The sequence below is a fragment of the Patella vulgata genome, chromosome 5, assembly GCF_932274485.2.
Source record: "Patella vulgata chromosome 5, xgPatVulg1.2, whole genome shotgun sequence".
Classification (NCBI taxonomy): Eukaryota; Metazoa; Mollusca; class Gastropoda; family Patellidae; genus Patella; species Patella vulgata.
In genome coordinates this window covers 190,868-211,041 of record NC_065883.2, presented here as the reverse complement: position 1 = coordinate 211,041, position 20,174 = coordinate 190,868, and the positions used below count along the sequence as shown (strand labels likewise).

The window sequence follows — 20,174 nt, the reverse complement described above, 5'->3', positions numbered from 1 at the left end:
AGGGCTTGAACACCCGACCTCCAGGCTAGCGAGCCAGCGTCTTACCCACTTACCCATGTGATCCCCCACCGGAAAAACACTAAATACCGGAAAACATATCGGTATATAGTATTACCCAAAAAAAGTGGAATAACTTTGAATACAGAAGAATAACTTAATTTGATAGAGCCATAACTAAGGGGTTCAGGTATTCTGGGCTCGAATACGATCCAGGTGATATACCTGTAATATATCATACAAATGAATGAGTTACCTATATGAGTGGGGACGAGTGTAGGTCAATAATGCTAAATAGAAGGTGGTCATTGTATATCAATCATAAGTCAAAATCCAATTATGTTATTACTAGCAGGATACCCGGCTTCACTCGGGGGTCATAACTCCAAAACCGGAAGTAGTAGACTAACGCCACCTGGCCTATGTTACTCCCCGGTCCGAGCTACCCCTATTCCCCAAATTTCAGACTCGGGGCAGACCTAGTGTAGCCGCCAACCCCGAACAGACCGGCTTCGCTCGGGGGTCATAACTCCGAAACCGGAAGTGGTAGACTAACGCCACCTGGCCTATGTTACTCCCCGGTCTGAGCTACCCCTATACCCCAAATTTCAGACTCGGGGCAGACCTAGTGTAGCCGCCAACCCCGAATAGACCGGCTTCGCTCGGGGGTCATAACTCCGAAACCGGAAGTGGTAGACTAACGCCACCTGGCCTATGTTACTCCCCGGTCCGAGCTACCCCTATACCCCAAATTTCAGACTCGGGGCAGACCTAGTGTAGCCGCCAACCCCGAACAGACAGACAAACAGACAGACCGACAGACAGACAAACGACAGTCACAAATATATATACATGTATAGATAGATATAGGCCTACTGACCCTACTGTGAATAGTACATCTATATTATATAGACTTACTGTGACTACATACATTTAAAGCCCTGCATATCATTCAATTATAAACACAATGTACTTTTTTTCTGAATATAGAAAATTCAATACTGAATCATAAACCTCATTATTATAATTGTCACTCTTCTGCACTTACCATCTATTCAATAAGAAATTTAACCACTCAACACTTTCGCTTTGTCGAAGTGCTCGCTTTCTATGCAAGTTATCCTCCTCATAGTCCAAGTGTCGCCTAATAATAGTTCCAATTTTAGTTTTCCATACAAGAAATAGACAAGCTGATAATAAAAACACCCATAAAAACGAAAATTCAAAGTATCCGAAAGCCCATGCACTAGCCACTGCTCCAACAACCAACAGATATAATCCCATCAAATTCGTTACTTCTTTCTTAGCCTGTGTTCTTGAAGTAGCATCTCTGCTGCTAATGTCACCGTTAGATATTGATTTAGTAGCCATGATTAATTCCGAAATGCAAAACTGAAAGATTAACCTGTTATTGCCTTACTTTATCATTTGACTTAGATGTTCAGTACACACATTCACACATTGCAAAATATGGACAGACTTGCTAAATGAAGTCTAATTTTAGTAACAGCCTTGACCTTTTGATGTTTTCATCATCACCAAAGTGGGGGTGGCTATGTAAAAATAGAGGTAAACGCCCATCCGCGTGGAAATCAGATTGAGCTATGGGTATGATTACAGTGTTTAAAATGCTTTTATTGCGTTCACTGCTATTTGAACCAGATTTATCCCGAGTTAGTGATGTTATTTGAAGGCTATCGACACCAGTCTGTTTATACATATTTATAACAGTAACCAGTGCGCCAAAGTGTGTCAATGAAGGGTACGTAACTCTAGGTTACAAAAATTAACCAATCAAAGATCTCTGCGCATATTTCGAAAAGTTTATGCACTTCCGTCAACAAAGGCGCTCATGATTAAATGTGTCTTTTTCGCGAATTGCACGTAAAATATTTGTTCAAAAGTTAACCATTTACAGTTATCCAAGATGAGTGACAAAAATTTAAAAGATATGAAGTACAGCGAGCTTCAAAAGCTTGCCAAATCTTGTGGAATCAAAGCTAACATGAAGGTGAAGCAGAATTTTTTTTTAAATTTTGCTTGATGATTCACAAACCACTTTTGACTTAGGCTAGGAGCTATGTTACGTATGTAAAAATGAAACAGGCCTGATCAGATCTGTAATATTGTCATACGATAGGAACTGGCTGTTCGTTTTTGGTTTTTTTTAGGTGTGGGGTGGGGGGCGATGACAGAGATACTCAGATTGGACTTAGGTGGCACTAGGCCTAATTTGATTTCTAGTCACTAGAAGAAATCAAATTAGTGCCACCTTGACCTTGACCTATTCACTATTGTCAGCATTGATGTCCCCCCCCACCCCATTAATTTTACATTCAACATTTATTTGATTTCGAGCAAAGTTGTACGTGTTGTTGAGGAAGACTGGAAAGGTCTGATCTGAGTAGATCAAATTCAAATATGCTACATTCCAAAAAAGCCCCACAGACTGCAATCATTTATATTAATTAGCCTAGTAGATCCCTGACGACGTCACTGACTGACTGAGTGTTGAGGGATAAGTTTACTGAAAATTAGAAATGGTTCCACTACTGATGTCTTCCGCCTTACTCCAGCCACAGTAGTGGCTCGCCCTACTACAGAGTTCCTTTGCGCAAGTTTTTTTAGTGAAATCACTACAAAAAGGTTACTGGCCTATAGCTCCCTTAATTTACACATAAACTGACCCAAAACAGTACTGCTCCTAGCTTAACATATAATAAATCAATTCCTATTGAAATAAAGGTGAAGCCTTACCGCATAATTATATGATTTGATGAAACCCAACTGCTACGCGAAATTTCAACTGGCTGGTGTCATGGCGGCCTTGCGTAATACGTCATTAGAAGAAACATCGCTATGCAATATGTAGAACGCATAACCACAAAGAAAAACTGTTCGGTAACTATAGTGGTCTAGTCTTCACTATTTGTCATAGAATTACTTATTTCAATATAAACTGTAATGATATGTGTTGATAATTGTGCGTTTGAACCTAATTGAACTTGCGTAAGGATTCTTTGACTGTATCAATTGTAACGTTACAACATTACATTGTAACATTACAAGTATAGTAACTAACTGAAAATCAAATCAAAATCTCTCTCTAGAGATGAAATAAAGTCTGAAACAAGGAGGCCAACACTCTTGGTAGGCCTACTGATTGTAGAAATGTTTTTTTTGTCATTTACTGTTTGTTTTTCCAGATTGAAAAGTTGATAAAGGCATTAGATGAATATTACAGTAAGGATAAAAACCATACAACATTATTTAATACCAGTAGTTCAAGTTGCTCAACCAATCCTACTTCATCAACAGAACAGGTGAGACTCTAGCACCAATTGGCAGGAATTATCAAAGATCTTTAAGCTCCCTTTCTCAACAAAAATAACTGAAATTCTGTCGTCTTGCTGTCCAGACTCATCTTATAATTGTTTTATTCAGCATCATCAGTCTGAAAACAGCCACTGAATTTTTCCAATTTTATTTCCCGATTAGCCAAATCCTGCACCCACCCCAGAGTACATGAAATAGATTATACTTAAATGTCAACCAATCTTTCACGATACGGTACCACTACCAGTACAAATTAATATACATTTTTCATTATTCTCCCAACAATTTGGTCGTAGCTTGATCCTGTCAATCTCGATCCTTTTGGGTTATCACCACTTTTAGCCTACTACTGTGACTGACTGAGCAATAAATGTGTCTAATCGTGTTTTTACCTGGCGCCTGGTTGTATAATTAGTTCCGTAATTACCTCTCCCTCTAACGAAGCTAGATATTACCCAGATGTTTGTTTTTGTTTCGTAGGAAGAATCAGAGAAAGAAAATTCTCCAGTTTCTAAAAGAAGACGAAAAACTAAACGTGGAAAAGGCAAGAAGGGTGAAACTGAAACAGATACAAGAGAAAATGAAAAAAAGGTTGGTAATAATATCTGAGTGCCTTATCCATCCCTAAATTCTCTTTTAGGAACAGGGTTGGTCTTTTTTAACTGAATAATGTGTAGCATTTTTATACGTCCACATTCATAATGTGAACGTATTATGCCGTCGCCCCTGTCTGTGTGTGTGTGTGTGTGTATGTGTGTATGTGTGTGTGTGTGTGTGTGTGTGTGTGTGTGTCTGTGGTTCGCCTACAGGGCGCAATTCTTCATGGATTTTCTTCAAACTTGGTATACTTATTCCTTATACCCCAAGGAAGATCCCTATTGTTTTTGGTGCATGCCCGACCCCCCGGGGCAGAGCCACGCCCATTTCTAGTATTTGTTTGTTTGTCGTCTACAGGCCACATTTCTTAACTAATAATCTTGAAACTTTGCATACACATTCTTTGTACCCTAAGGAACATCCCTATCGTTTGGGGTGCATGCCCAACCCCCAGGGGCAGAGCCACGCCCATTTTCTTTTCGTGTGTCTTTGTGTCGCCTACAGGGCGCAATTCTTACTGGATTTTCTTCAAACTTTACATACTTATTCCTTATACCCTAAGGATGATCCCTATTGTTTTTGGTGCATGCCCGACCCCCAGGGGCAGAGCCACGCCCATTTTTTGTATTTCTTTGTTTGTCGTCTACAGGCCCCATTTCTTAACGTATCATATTGAAACTTTGCATACTTATTCTTTGTACCCTAAGGAACATCCCTATCGTTTGGGGTGCATGCCCAACCCCCAGGGACAGAGCCACGCCCGTTTTCTTTTTGTGTGGCTGTGTGTCGCCTACAGGCCACAATTCTTAAGTCATCACCTTGAATTTACATACTTGTTCCTTATACCCTAAGGATGATCCCTATTGTTTTTTGTGCATTCCCGATCCCCAGGGGCAGAGCCACGCCCATTTCTTGTATTTGTTTGTTTGTCGTCTACAGGCCGCATTTCTTAACGCATCATATTGAAACTTTGCATACTTTTTCTTTGTACCCTAAGGAACACCCCTATCGTTTGGGGCGCATGCCGAACCCCCAGGGCCAGATCCACGCCCATTTTCTCTCTGTGTGTCTGTGTGTCGCCTACAGGCCACAATTCTTAATCGATCGTCTTGAAAAAATTTCATATGAATTCCTTATACCCTAAGGATGATCCCTATTGTTCTTGGTGCATGCCCGACCCCCAGTGGCAGAGCCACGCCCATTTCTTGTATTCATTGTTTGTTATCTACAGACCGCATTTCGTAACGTATCACCTTGAAACTTTGCATGCTTACTCCTTCTATCCTAAGGAACATCCCTATTGTTTGTGGTGAATGCCCAGCCCCCAGGGACAGAGCCACACCTATTTTCTTTTTGTGTGTCTGTATGTCACTTACAGCCTGCAATGCTTAATCGATCATCTTGAAAACTTTTTTATACTTATACGTTATACCCCAAGGCTGACCTCTATTTTTTTGGTGATTGCCCAACCCCCAGGGGCAGAGCCACACCCATTTTTTTCTTTGTGTCTCTGTGAGTTGCATACAGGCCACGATTCCTAATGGATTGTCTTTGAACTTGGGATATGTTTTCCTTATAGCCTAAGGACGACAACTGCATGTCACACCCCCAGGGGCAGAGTCACGCCCAATTTTTATGTTTATCGTTTACAGGCCCGAATTCTGGATGGATCAACTTGGTATTTGGCATATGTATTCCTTATAGCCTAAGGGCATCAACTATTGATTTTGGTGAATGCCCCAACGCCCAGGGGCAGAGCAACGTCCAGGGGCAGAGCAACGCCCAATTTTTGCCTTTAACGCCCAAAGGCCACAATTCTGAAAGGATTATTTTGGAACTTGGTGTACTTATTCCTTATACCCTAAGGACGGCAACTATTGATGTTGCCATTTCAATAACAGAATGGTACCTGTTTATATTGTTTCCATATCCAACCCCCATGGGCAGAGCCACGCCCAGTTTTTGTATTTATCGTCTACAGACTGCAATTCTGAATGGATCATCTTGGAACTTTGCATATTTATTCCTTATACCATAAAGACAGCAACAATTTATTTTGATACTTGCCCCGACCTCTTGGGGCAGTGTCACACCCACTTTATTGTTAGTATTTTGTCTGTAAATTTGGCAAAACAAACCCGACGCCTAGCCTTCTTTGCCTCTGATCATATTACAGCCATTTCATTTTCATTCTCTTCATTTTAAAAAGTACCATATCAATCAAAGCTGGAATGTGGACGTATATTGCAGCGTTAGCAATGCTCTTGTGGTTACTAGGATTTATCTAGCTTTCAAGATGAGATTTAGTAGATAGTGCTCCGACTGGGTTAATAAAGACGGGCATACATGTACGCTATGCAGTGTGCTATGAGGGAAATTTTGCCCTGACAGCCTCGCTACAACCGGCTCTTATTTTGTTCTTTTAATGGAGACCAATGTGTACACAGGACATCGTTTTTTTTGTCCTGTCAGAAGGACTATACATGTCCCTTGCCAGGCCCTCCGTCCTACACCACTGACAAGAGGGAACAAGTCCGGCTCCTGCACAGCATTTGTTACTTATAGCCAGTGAAATAACTCACACCCACAATGGGATGGGCCTTAGAATGTAATAGAGTGTAGCACTATCTGTTCGGGAAAGAGCACAGCATTTGTCACAACTTTGGTCTGCCCTAAAACAAATTGGAATCTGAGTCGCCAACTGATGACATGGTTTATCCATGTTATTGATACAGTGAAATAACAGAACAAATATATTGTGATATCTGTATCAGTGATAAATTTCTCTTATTTTAATTAAAGGGACATTATATTAGTGATTCAATTTTAGACTAGCCTTGATCATCATTACTAAAGTTGGCACAATAAAAAACAAAGTTTCGATTATCCATTTTGCCGTTAAATTATCCATCAAATCCAATAAATATCGCAGGTTAGCGATGGCATCGAGAGTTGATTAAGGTCTTCTCATTTTAATAAATATGTCTAATTAATAATTTAGATAACATTTCAGGCCTAAAGAAAGACCTGCAATAGGCAGATTTAGCTCTTACATAATGTATGTTTAAGAAAACGTTGAATTTTTTCATCAAAGTTTTACAGTTTCAATTAATGTACCTTACCTCTTTAATGACAAGCACAAAGTTGGTTATGTTTTAAACTATTTAGAGTTTGTTTAATTGATGAAACAATTAGATAGACTGTGGATTAAGATGATAAATAGTTGGGCATGACCGGTTAGAATTTGGATGGCTTCTCTTACTACTTATAACTGCATGTAGGATGACGCCAAAATTTTTGCTTCGTTCAGCACCTCTTAGTCTATCAAAATTTAAAATATAATATTTTAATATTTTTTTTCATAGTCCGATAACCCAGTATCCAAAGGAAGAAGAACTAGAAAAACAAGAAATACTGATCAAGTTGAACAAGTTAAAGGGAATCTCAAAGATCAAATCACCTCACCTGTGGGTTTGAAGAAAAAGCCTTTACCCTCCACACCAGGAATGAAATCGCCTTTTTTGTCATTGAAATCTCCCATACCTGCTAGAATACTACCAGGTACTCCAGGTATCAGGAAATCTACACCTTCATCATTGAAATCTCCCATACCTGCTAGAATACTACCAGGTACTCCAGGTACCAGGAAATCTACGCCTTCATCATTGAAATCTAGAAGAGCTTTACCATCTGTTCCAGCAAACAGAAAATCGTCCGTTTCAGGTAGAAAATCTGCCGATATAAAAGAACCTACCAAGGCGCAGAAACGTAAGCGATCCGGCTCGGAAACAAGAAAATCTTCAACTGAGGTAATTCTCTTAACAAACATTTTTCTAATGTTTCGTCATGTAATGTGTGCAACTGAGTTTGGTGCATTGTCAATATGGGAGGTCCTGGGTTCGATCCTAATGGTGGCTTAGAAACGTCTTTGGGATTGTCCAGCGTAGTCTGTTTTCCCCTTGTCAGTGGTGAAGGACGGAAGGCTAGGCGAGGAAATATGTCTTGTCATTCGGAAAGGATGACTTGTTGTCGAACATGTAGAAATGACAGTTGATATTCGATGCAGTGCAAGTGGAAATGTTGCTGGCATTAGCCCTGTTTGAAAATCTTGAGGAACCCTCTCTGTCAATGCTGGAAATCAATCCCAGGATCCCCTGGTTAGTGTGCCATGCTCACTGAGCTTCCCGGGATCCCAACAAGACAAGAATTAAATTATCATTGAATTTTACCAAATTTATGTCAGTTTTTCAACAGTAAAAATTATGATAGAGATATTGGGGTTTAACATCAACTTGACATTTTTGTGTTTCTATGGAAATTAATTTTGTTAAATGACTACACTATATATTTATTCTCACAGCCATACCATGTTATCACTTCTGTTACCATGACAACAGTCTACGACTGTGCACATGTAACTCATTAATATTCATATAAAGGTCATGAATATTCATATTAACATATTTTACATAATTTGATGACACAGTCGTTAGTCTTCTTGTTTGAAATGGGTATTTTTGTATTATACAGATTGTTTATTTTTACAGGATGATCGGTCGGAGGAACCAATTAGTAAATGTCGAAGAAGTAGTTCCACCTCATCAGCCAAGACCACACCACAACCTTCAACATCTGGTAAATCGACACCCAAACAAAATAGTCCTGGTGTAAAAAGTTTGATTAAAGCTATGGATGGTTTGAGTTCTGATGAGATGAAAGCTAGTTTATTAAAGGCCTTAGATAAAAAGGTTAAAGAAAGTAAGTTCACAATCTGATTAAAACAAAGATCCTATTAAGTTTTGTTTTTTATAGTTCAAAATTTAATTTTACTTGTCTTTACTACGCTAGGATCTCGAAAAGTTGTTATATTACCAGCGTTTTGGTTCAATTGAGGGATCAGCCAGTGAAACGATCTGTTACGGCGAGTTCTTGGTGTGCAGTGCACAGAACGGTGGGTATCCCACTAGAAACATCATAGGGTCAAAAGCCGCTCATATGACCCCTGACGCAATCTTCCACTACAACTGGTCAGATCTTCATCTAGTGTAGGCCATCGAAAGTATAAAATACGAAACAAAATATAGATCTGTATTTTAATCTGATTCAATAAAAGCCACTGATCGAATATTCAATTTTTCACATCTTCATACATGTCAAAATGAATACAGATCGATTATTTAACATTTAATTTAAAAAATTTATATTATGAATATACATTGTTCATGACTTAAAAACACTGGCAGTTGCTTGGGATTTTTGTATAGAAATGTACCAAATTCCTGAAAACATGGGCTGCCCCAATTTTGTAACACCTTGCCCAATTTTTATCTAGTGTTAAGTTAAAGAGAGATATTAAAATGGGCTCTGTTTGTTTCTTGGAATATAAACCATTCAACATATCTGTACACACATCAACCTAGTAAATATAGTTCCTTTGGCTTTTATCCATAAAAATTATCTGGGATTTACTTCATGCTATCGTCATTGTCACGACAAGCTATCGTCATGGTCACGACAAGCTATTATCTTGGTCACGACAAGCTATCATCATGGTCACAACAAACTATCGTCATGGTCACGACAAGCATCAGCTTGGTTTAATCATTGCATATTTAGATCAATAATTACCATTCAATGATGTACTAATTATTTTAGATCCTAAGAAAAGAGAATCAGCAGATAATACTTCAAGCTCAGGTATTCCTCGTTTTACAGCTTTTATGGCTAAAAAGAATGAAGAGAAGAAAAGTGGAGGTTCTACACCTGGTTAGTTAAATTTACCTTTCAATTGATATCTAAATTTGTAACAAATGTGAGAGAAGATATCTCTGTCTTGCATTTTAAAGTTTGATATAAATTTTCTATGGAGTGGACGATAAATCCCAAAATCAAAATCAAAAATTTGATGAGCCAGTTTAACTAGAACAGAGCTATATTTAAAACAGATACAAACTAAATTCCAAGGCCTGAAAATTATTGAATTTTGCAATGTAAATATCAGATTTTCAATGATTAACTATATTTTATAGATTGGAAGAAGATCCATAAAAAAGAATTTTCTCGGTGGGATTCTATTGATGTATATATGGAGAAGAAACGAAAGAGAGCCGAATGTTTAACTGGATCACTTTATAAAGCACAGAAACTTCTGGAAGAAACACAATCGGCCGTTAATAAACTCAAAAATACAAAAACACCACAGGTCTGTATTCTTTACAATTTTATTTAATTCGCCGCCAAATCAAGTGGAGGGGAGGGACATGGAATGAGCTCAGTACATCCTGGTTTGGTTTCCAGAGCAACAATCTCTTGTATTTAAAATGTTTCATATTGATAATTTTTAATAAGGTTATTTTGGAACAATCTGATTAAAACACAGATCCTATTTCGTTTCGTTTTTTTTATAGTTCAAAATCTCGTTTTACTTGTCTTTACTACACTAGGATCTGGAAGAGTTGTTATATAACAGGTCTGTTACAGTGATTTCTTGGCATGCGATGCACAGAACTGTGGATAAACCACTAGAAACGTCAATGCTAATTGATTAATCAATGTCTGACGTCATAGGATCAAAAGCCGTTCTTGTATGACCCCTTATGCGACCTCCCAGTACAACTGTTCAGATTTTCGTGTAAGAGAGGCCATCGAAAAGATAAAAAAAAAACGAAATATCTATATTTTATTCAGATTGATTTTGGAACAGCTCATAAACGATTCAAGATATTTTACAGCATGTTAGTCTTTGGTTGTTGATCACTAATAACACAGAGATTGTCTATGTTTCTACCGACCACATCATGTCCAAGGCCTTGAGATGTTGATGTCTTTGTAAATTTCATTACATATTTTAAATTGAATAAAATGGATTGTTTGAATTTACTAACATAGAGACTGACCAAATAGATAGGTTTTAGTAAAAATGAGTTTGATAATTGTCTTATTGTCAACCCTCTACCCTGTCTACCCCACAAACATTCTTCAAAGATCCTCTCTATTAAACCACCAACACAATCGAGATCCTAATCTCAGTCGCCTGCCTCAACTCTCTTCATCTTTTTAAATTGATTAACTTTCTTCAGATTGACTTACATGACTTGTGAAACTATTCTTTTTATTTCCAGATCACTAAACCCATCAAACCAGACGGTACTAGATCTTCCTTCCAATCACCAAAAGTATTTAGACCGTCTGCTATCTCAACACAGAATCTCAATCTCAAGTTTGGATCTAAAAAAACACCGCAAAAATCTACACCAAAACCTACAGCTTCCAAAACAATTACTCCAAACCCAACGGCTTCCAAAACAATTACTCCAACACCAACGGCTTCCAAAACAATTACACCAACAGCTTCCAAAACAATTACACCCAAGCCAAATACTGTGACCAGACCCACGAAAACAATTACTCCTAAAACAAGAGCTACTCCCATTTCTAACATGAAAGGCCAATCAAAAGTTTTGAATAGCAGAACAAGTTTGAAACCAACGACCACACCAACAGTTAACAAGAGACAATCGAAACCATTCAGTTCTACAAGGATCAAGTCCACAAGTATTCGTCGCCCAACGAGACCAGTTTCGCCCGGTAAAGTCACCAGTGAGGATCGTCTGAATATTAGCAGTATTCAATCTTCAGTACACAAACGAAAATCATTTGGCGAGGGTTTAGGAAAGGGAGGTAAGAAATAAGTGTTTATTTATCCATATTTTTGTTTCAAAAATTACTGGCAGGACAGTCATACACTTAAGTTTCGTAGCACCTTAATACCTCTTTCTGTTTTATTAGCTTCTTTTGCAAAACAAAAAATGCCCATAAGTTTCGAATCCAGTAACTCTTCATCCCTTAAATAGATAAAATCAATCTTACAATCATTAGCAGATGAAGACTTATTAGGGAACCCAGAAACATCAACCATTCTGCTACCTCTTGTACTACAAGTTGTAGTCAGTCAAGATCAAACTGACATAGTGTTTTTCTTTTTCAGCTACCCCTTACAACTTTTCTGGAGTTCTTAATACATCAGCCATTATGAACAGCTCCATGAAGAAACCATCTTTTGATCTCAGGGCCAGTCTATCAAAACCGTTGTCGTGGAAACCTCATAAAGGCAAATTGAAGCCTATGGATCTGAATACTAGTTCTTATAAACATATTGGAGTTGACAAGGCAAGTTACAAGACACCTCAGACAAAGACAATGTAAGTATTTATTTATCTTGCTCCTATTCTATAGACTATTTATAATTAACATATCACACCAATCACATATCTGCTCACATCACATCTGTTTTCATGAATGACAACTGTGACTCAGGCAGATTTATGAGGTTCTCAATTACAATTCCGGTAATTTGGTACTTTTCGTACTGACAGTGGAGATAATTGTATAACATCCATAAATGACCTATTGGGACTCGGTTGGGAGCCGTCCTGGCTCTGTGAGGAAGACGCTTGCTCCTGGTGGTTACCAAGAAAAATCCTCAGGTTTGCTCCCAGTGGTAGCTGAGAAAGATCCACAGGTACGCTCCCAGTGGTAGCTGATGTCAAGGAACAGTGTCCTATATAGAACCTAACCCTAAACACTAACCCAACCCTAACAGTGACCTATAAAGACATTGGTGTGCACGATAAAAAGAACCTTCTGAAATAATGTAAGGGTAGACTGTACTACCGCTGGAAAATTTCCCTCTTAGCCTGTCTTCATTAGCCCAGTCGGTGCAGAAAAGTAGGACATTACACCCCATTCCATAAAATAAATTAACAAGTAGTAAATTTATTCAGTTGTGTATTTTATAATTAAAGTGAGTATTTATATTTTATTTACAGTGAACACAGACGACAAGCTGCTGCTGATAGTCGAGCTGATAAGAAATTTAAAGCCCAGATGAACAAACGTGGAATAAAATCTTAAACATCTTTACCTCATTCTATCTCTCTCTCTCTCTGTAAACTCTTTTGTTATATTCTTATTGTTATCTTATTACAGTTATATCTTTGTAAATATTTATACCCCGAGTTCAACCAACTATCACTGGTCCAGTGGGTCCATGTAATCTTATATTAGGGACCTTTCGCATTGGTACGAAAACGAACACCAAAACGAACATATGTTCGCTTACGTGTTCGTTTTCGTATCCTCTAACGCACGGTTTCACAATCCGACGTACAATAATAGCTGGATGGCATTAATTTCCACTTCATGAACTTCTCGGTCAAGTCAATGTTTTCAATCAATTTTTGGGCAGATGTACAACAAATCAAGCAGAATATTGCTTTTGAGCACATTCTACGAACTCTACACAATCAACAATATACACAAAGCATCGACAAATGGTGCAAAATTCAATATATGAGACAAGAAACATATTCGTTTGCATACCTACGTAAAACCAGCTCTGTACGCGTAACGTTTTTTCACTGGCCAAACACTCATTACGGATTGACGTCACAAGTACACACGAATCGATGACGTTTTCATTTTCGTACCGATGTGAAAGGTCCCTAATCTTATTGTGTTAGCATTTTCTCATTCCTGTTAGCATTTTCTCGTGGAGTATTTATAGCCTATGTTTCATTCTGTAGATAAAAACAAATATTATATATTATACATCATATTGTCTACTTGACATATTTAAATGTTTTCTCATTGTTAAAGTATTAGATTATACTCATTCATTCTTTAAAAAACCTATTCATTGTCTGCTTCTAAGTGTTTCATGTTCAGCTGCCTTCATATTAACCTGATTGTATCTCATATTATGTTATGAATATCTTTTAAAACACATTGTTGATACCACGTAAATAATTTTAGTGTCTCTCCCCGTTTTAATCATCTTGGTTTAACCACAGGATCTATAACATATCGTTACTCTATTCACCTCAAAATACTTCGCCTGTCATTGTTTAGCCATAAATAGTGATAAATATGGTGCATGAGGCAAAATATGACTTCCTTTTCTGGAACATCTAATACCATTTCTCCGGTGAGCTATCTGTAGTGAGTGTCATGTAAGTATAATACAGGGTATGTTGTTCAGGTCTACAACACTGAATAACTTTACTCAATCAAGGTGTTTACAATCACCTGTCTGACACATGTCAATAAAAAGAGCAGTTTATAAAGAACCAAAGGTAGTAATGATACCCAGTGATCCTTGATTATTTCAAGATGTGTTTTGTATATTTTAATATGAGTCAATATGTAAATATTCATGTCTTATTCTAGTGCTATTTGTCCATGTTATATTGCTATATTTTATATCCACATAGTAACAGTTGTCATGCATGAGACAGGGTGTGCTTACTGTATGATACCCGCATAGTAACAGTTGTCATGCATGAGCCATGGTATGCTTGTATTTTATATCACTTTTAGCCGCCATATTCAACATCACCTGTACAGTAATATAAATACTCTCTCTCATATATACAGTTCCACTCAACAGGGCGAACAAGTAAAGTAACTAGTCATTTGGATGAGACAAAAACAGTCCAATGTATGTTAAAGATCCCTTAGCCGTTTTATTCGAAATGGTAGAATCATAAGTGCGTCATTTATTCATGGAGTTGTTGCTTTTGTCATCAAAACACTCATCAAAGCTCTGAAGACTTAGTTAAAAGTTTCATGTCAACCAATTTGAAGAGATTTAAATGTTGTATTTTGCTTGAGAATTACCTTTAGATCATATATAACTTAATAGAATTTATCTGGTAACCAGGTCTATCTTAAATATATAATATTGTTTTTATAAAAATATCTTCTTACATTGATATAAATTAGACCATTCATTCAGAACTTGTATCATTAACATACACTTATAATTTATTTCTAAACACATAGAATTAAAATTAATATTATGTATTCTCAATAGTTGGTTATATTCATATAAAACTACCTCTTTAATAACAATCTTGTTTCAAAGTGGTCATCTCTGTACAAGATGGCGGACCTCTAAGTTCATGAGTAGCATAGGTCTACGGCCGGGTGACATCACAGTCTCGATGATAGCATGTTTACTTCAGATGTAGTAACACAAACTGATCAGAGCTGAATTGGTGTCTTTAACTAACTTTACACCTTCGCGTACTATTTTATCTACCAATTTACACTAAGTATTCTTTATCCAGATATACTGCCAACACATTTATTTCTTTTTTTAAAAAATTTATATTGTTTTAGAATTTAATTTGTATAAGTTAATATAGAGATTTAATCAACTCGTCCCTATGTCATCCCTTTCAGTGATTTTAGCGGCCAAGCGAATATTTACTGCTGATAAGTTTTCTTCAAGGGCAGCAAGTAGGGAGTCATGTTGTGCACGAGTCTAAGGGCAGCAAGTAGGGAGCCATGTTGTGCAGGTGTCTAATATAGAGCAGGTTACACAGTCTGTAATAAGGCTCAAGAGGTACATGTAGGCCTTCATTAAAAAACAGATAGTGATTGGTCAATTTAACATCAATCTACCAATCTGTGACACAGGAAATTGGATGGTATTATTTAGCTGTCGTCATAGGACAAGAATGCATCTTTTCTAAACATGTCTTTGACTAAATGCTACTGGAGTGTCTAAACGAAAAACATGGAACAATAATAACTCAGTTTTAATAAAACTGAGGATGCCCTGTGTAAAGACCTGGACATGCAATACTACAAGATAAACCTTCTTTGACCTTTGTTGGCTGTAGATTGCTGAGTTGACAATTGTATAGTTACACACTGGAATGATATTGACAGTATTAAAGAGAAAGCCTTGTAGCAAGTTTGACGCATGAAAACATGTCTAATGATTTTAGTACTAAATGTTGTACATGTCTACATTCTAATTAAAACACATGATCAACTGGAGGAGAATGTGAATGTTAATTCTTTAACTAGTTTTATAAATAATCTGTTGGGGGGCCTGACAAGAACAGGTGTCTAATCGATCGGGATGAAAAACTGAGGCCTCGTGTACACGTTAGCACGCAAGTAAAAGAACCTGTGACTGAAGGAATTCAATATAAGAGTAGGCTGTAATGCTGCTGTCCGTCCAAAATTTCCCTCGTAGCAGATTGTAAGGAGTACGTATGATCTTCATTAGACTATTTGGTGCAGATACGCAGGACGATAAATCCTACTTCATTTAATTTCTAATTAACCAATAATATACAAGAACAAAGTCAACATTTATATACTGTACAATAGTCAATATGTTTTATATATTGTACAATAGTCAATATGTTGTATATATTGTACAATAGTCAATATGTTGTATATATTGTACAATAGTCAATATGTTGTATATTATATAGAAAGGGACAGTTGTTGATATATCACTTGGATTTATATTATATCAACAAGCCTGGAAATACAGCATCCAGTAACAGACACAATCTCTCTGATACCTGTCATATTGTATGGCACTGATTTCTCTTTTCGTCTGGATTTTTGTCGATATTTAATGGGCAACATAATACTTCGGATGTCAAAATCCTCCGTCTATGTGAAAGCACAATGTACAGACACGGTAACACACGTCATCTATGATTGTAGGATTTTTTGCTTTGACTCTTTGAAGACGGTGTATTATATATACATGTAAAATATTACAATTTATGTTTTAAATAAATATGTAATTGAATTAAATTATTATAAATATATGAATGCACTGTCCATTTTAACATAATTAGCACTAAATTTATAATATAATAAAAAATCCAATTAGTTCATTTTGATCCAATTTTAATCACGATTTTCATGTTGACCTTTTTCCCAGACCTCCGTTAATCTTTGTAAATGTTTATCTTGTGCTTGGTAAGATTTTTTATTCGGGTGACTGCGATGATAAAGCTGTATCAGTTGACTATATTCCGTGTGGGTAAAATTCGTGCCTTTCTCCGCTACGAGCGTTAGTATATCATCGGGTTGTAGATATAATTGTTCGTAAAAATGACGTGCCCGATCTAAATCTGCTTCTCGGGTTAATGTGATATTCGTTAAATTCTGCTGAATCGCTAAAATATTACGACACATTTTCTTGATGCCGTTTTCGTTAATCTTTTTAAGATATTGAATACTATTAATTAAAATGGACGCAACCAGGTAACCCAAACTCTCAAATATATATTTGAATTTTTTCGGTTGCAGACTTTGGGCGAGCACTTCTTCCATGCTGGTTAAATCTTTGTTTAATTTCAAGACATTAGAGTCCGGATCCAAGTCATCTATTGGTCCCGCGTAATTTGACTGTTTGGCTACCGGAAGCAAATAATAGAAACAATGAACACGAACTTCTAAATGCAACAGCAGAAGACAGATTTCGGCTAAATCTTGGAAATCCTGAACCAGTTTCGACAACGATTGCAATATCTTTTCGGATACTTTAGGAATATCAGAAGGAGTTTGATTTGATTTATTTGTTAATGTAGAAACAAACTGCCGTAAACCAAATGCAAACCATTCCAAACTTTCGTGTACATTAGCGACCGTCCTCATTTGTGTAATGTCTGTGATTATTTCTTGCTGTGGAATTAAATTATCATCAGACGACAGATTAGTAATAAGAATGATTGATTCTTTCGAGTTCAGTGCCCGCATCTCTTCCTCGGAACAAACAGTTCTGTCCAATTCCTGACCTTCACCTGGCTGTAATGTCCTCCAGCCCGGCAACGATCTTAAAAATCGACTTATATCTTCGTCTTTCGCCCACATGGCCGAAATAACGCGTTTTTCATCTGATCCGTGCTGCACGATATCCCGATAAGCTGCATGACATTTATCTTTGTATTCGCCCAAAACATTACAGATCATATTCAAAAATTGTTCCGAACAGTCTGGTAGATCCTGCATTAATTCCCTAAGTTCCTGGATGTTCCTCTCTACGGTTACCGTACTCTGTAATAAAGGCCGCGGAACCCCCAAATCTCGTCGACTCTTCTCGTCAATAACGTGGCGCAATGCATCAAAACCTCTTGTAGCCTCGTCAATCGATTTCGACACCCGTTGGTACACTTGCCCCAGGAATGCTTTCTGGAGAAATTCGTTAACAAATTCCTGCAGACCTGCTGGGCATTCCATTGCCGTCTCGATCTCCTTGATGAAGACCTTTAATGGTTTGTAAATTGCTGTAATATTATTGGCTGCTGGTTTACAGACGAACTGATGTTTGGCCATCCCTGCTATTAAACCCGGTTCACGCATGTACTCGGACGTATCAAAATGTCGGTTATCTTCAATATAACTATTCGTACTCAAAGCATGAAGCGACGCATCAAATCTAAACAACGACAACTTCTTAGGCCTAGTCGTCCTCTTTTTACTGAAATAATGTTTTATGTCCGCACTCGGTTCATCGAACGCTGACGTTGACTGTTGGTTTATTGAAATCGTATTCTGAACGTCGAGATATTCGCCCAGCAGAACTTGAAGCACGGCTTGTATTTTCGACCAAACGTCCTTCATATCGTACATAAGCACGGATCTAATCGGCATCCCTCTCGACGTTATTCTATTAATATGGGACAGAATACTCTGATGTAACTTTGCAACACAACGAAACTGTGCGAAAATTGTCTCAAGAAACTCCAAAAGACACGACGATTGATTCTGATAAGTAAATGGCTCCCCCTGCTGACAAGCGTGTTCAACAATTTGCTGCGAAACTTTTGAAACTAAATTCATTAATTCTGGTTCCATCTCAGCTTTGATTGTCTCTATGGCATCTGGTAATCGTCTGAGAATTGAGAGAGATTCTATCAGCACGCCTATTGGTATATTATCTGCTGGTTTACCGTCCACACTTATCTCTCGGTCTCGAACCTGAAGACTATCCGTTATTTCTTGACCTACAGGATTACTAATAGGATTGCCAGGAGACGTTCGACTAATATTGCGACGTCTAGAATTGATGTACAATTCGAACGATTTCTCGTAAACTTGGTGATTTAACTCTTTAATCAACACTTCATGTAATTTCTCCTTCCTCGATATAAGTTCCAGTTTCAAATCGCGAAGTGCATCAACACCCTCTAACGGGCCTTCGAGTGTGGCAACCGCGCCCACGATCAGATCTGTGGCCTTTAGATATTGTTTATTAGCTAATAGCGAATCCATCTTGTCAGGAATTTCCCTAACTTGTTCGACTTGATCTAACATGTGCAACACAGATTTATGTTCGACCCCATCTTTCCACAACTTTTTCAACTCATCTCTTTTAAAATGAAGCAGTGTTTTACAAGATTTTAGATCATCTTTAATCTTTCTCATCTTATTCCTCGAGTCCTGTATGCATTTTGTCATCGAACTAAAAGCTTGTAAAACTTTAATCACCTCTTGATGATTTCCCGTCACCAACTCGCCCAACCGTTTTTCACTCTCTCTGAAGGCTTTCTCGATTCTCGTTTTCTCCTTTTCCCTTTGTTCAAAATCAGCACTTGAGGAAAGTGTTCTGACTATCGACATGAGAAAACCAGAGGTCTCCCTGGTTTTGACAGCAGTGGGTGTTTTATTTTCCATGTTCGCCATCTTGAAAATTCATTGGTTGTATCTAAATTATGGATTGGAACAATGGGGGCGTGGCGTGCCCATCAATTTTTCGTATGATTAGCAGCCAAGCGGTGTTTTCGATGTCATAATGATATATTTTGTTGTATCAAAAGACCTTTCATAACAGATACGAAATAAAAGAAATAAAAAATAACAAGAACAAACAAAAACCCATGAGACAGAACATAATGACCATGTGAATCATCACTGCGTTTACTTTAACTTCAACTTTTCTTTTTTTTTCTTTCTTTTTTTTTTTTTTTTTTTGCATATTACGTCCATTAACGGACATCATACAAACATACACATACATGTACATCAATGTACATGCATAGAAAAATGACGGAAGATCACTAGGGTCAATCAAATGAAAAAAATAATTCTGATTATCTTGTAATTACAAGATAGCTACATAGCTATCTTGTTATTACAAATTAACTATCTTATAATTACAAGATATGGAGAAGTAATTTATTTCAAGGTTGCCATACACTGATTTATCGAATAACTAGACCAACGCCGTACTTAATGTTACAGAATAATGTCATACTCCCATTAATATCATACGTTATTTTCATGCCTCCATTAAAATCATAAAGTTCATACTCTCATTAACTTCATACCCCCACCAACTTCCATGATTCATCAATTTTAATGCTCTCCTCAAAGCCACAGAACGCTATTTATATTTTTCAGAAAACCTCTTTAAATTTTGATTT

The 20,174-nt window shown here is 37.3% G+C and overlaps 3 protein-coding genes across 6 annotated transcripts in view; 1 reads left to right on the top strand and 2 right to left on the bottom strand.

Moving 5' to 3' along the window:
* The window catches only part of LOC126821662 (uncharacterized), a 68,269-nt gene extending 66,785 nt beyond the window's left edge, over positions 1-1,484 (bottom strand). For all 4 annotated transcript variants that reach the window (XM_050550129.2, XM_056101382.1, XM_056101384.1 and 1 more), the window contains exon 1: positions 1,046-1,484. In XM_050550129.2, coding sequence (XP_050406086.1) covers positions 1,046-1,368 — 323 coding nt within the window. In that variant the 5' untranslated portion in view covers positions 1,369-1,484. The remainder of the gene's footprint in view (positions 1-1,045) is intronic.
* A 357-nt stretch (positions 1,485-1,841) lies between these two features.
* On the top strand, positions 1,842-14,793 carry LOC126821677 (nucleolar and spindle-associated protein 1). Its single transcript, XM_050550148.2, has 10 exons — positions 1,842-2,008; positions 3,204-3,320; positions 3,814-3,924; positions 7,296-7,739; positions 8,478-8,688; positions 9,586-9,696; positions 9,960-10,132; positions 11,052-11,610; positions 11,918-12,131; positions 12,759-14,793. The coding sequence occupies exons 1-10, from the start codon at positions 1,925-1,927 to the stop codon at positions 12,841-12,843; spliced, it is 2,109 nt and encodes a 702-aa protein (XP_050406105.1). The 5' UTR covers positions 1,842-1,924; the 3' UTR covers positions 12,844-14,793.
* Positions 12,701-19,439, bottom strand: LOC126821676 (exocyst complex component 4). The gene has a single exon (XM_050550146.2). It carries the CDS (start codon positions 19,432-19,434, stop codon positions 16,654-16,656), a length of 2,781 nt encoding a protein of 926 aa, XP_050406103.1. The 5' UTR covers positions 19,435-19,439; the 3' UTR covers positions 12,701-16,653.
* Between the last annotated feature and the right edge of the window lie 735 nt (positions 19,440-20,174).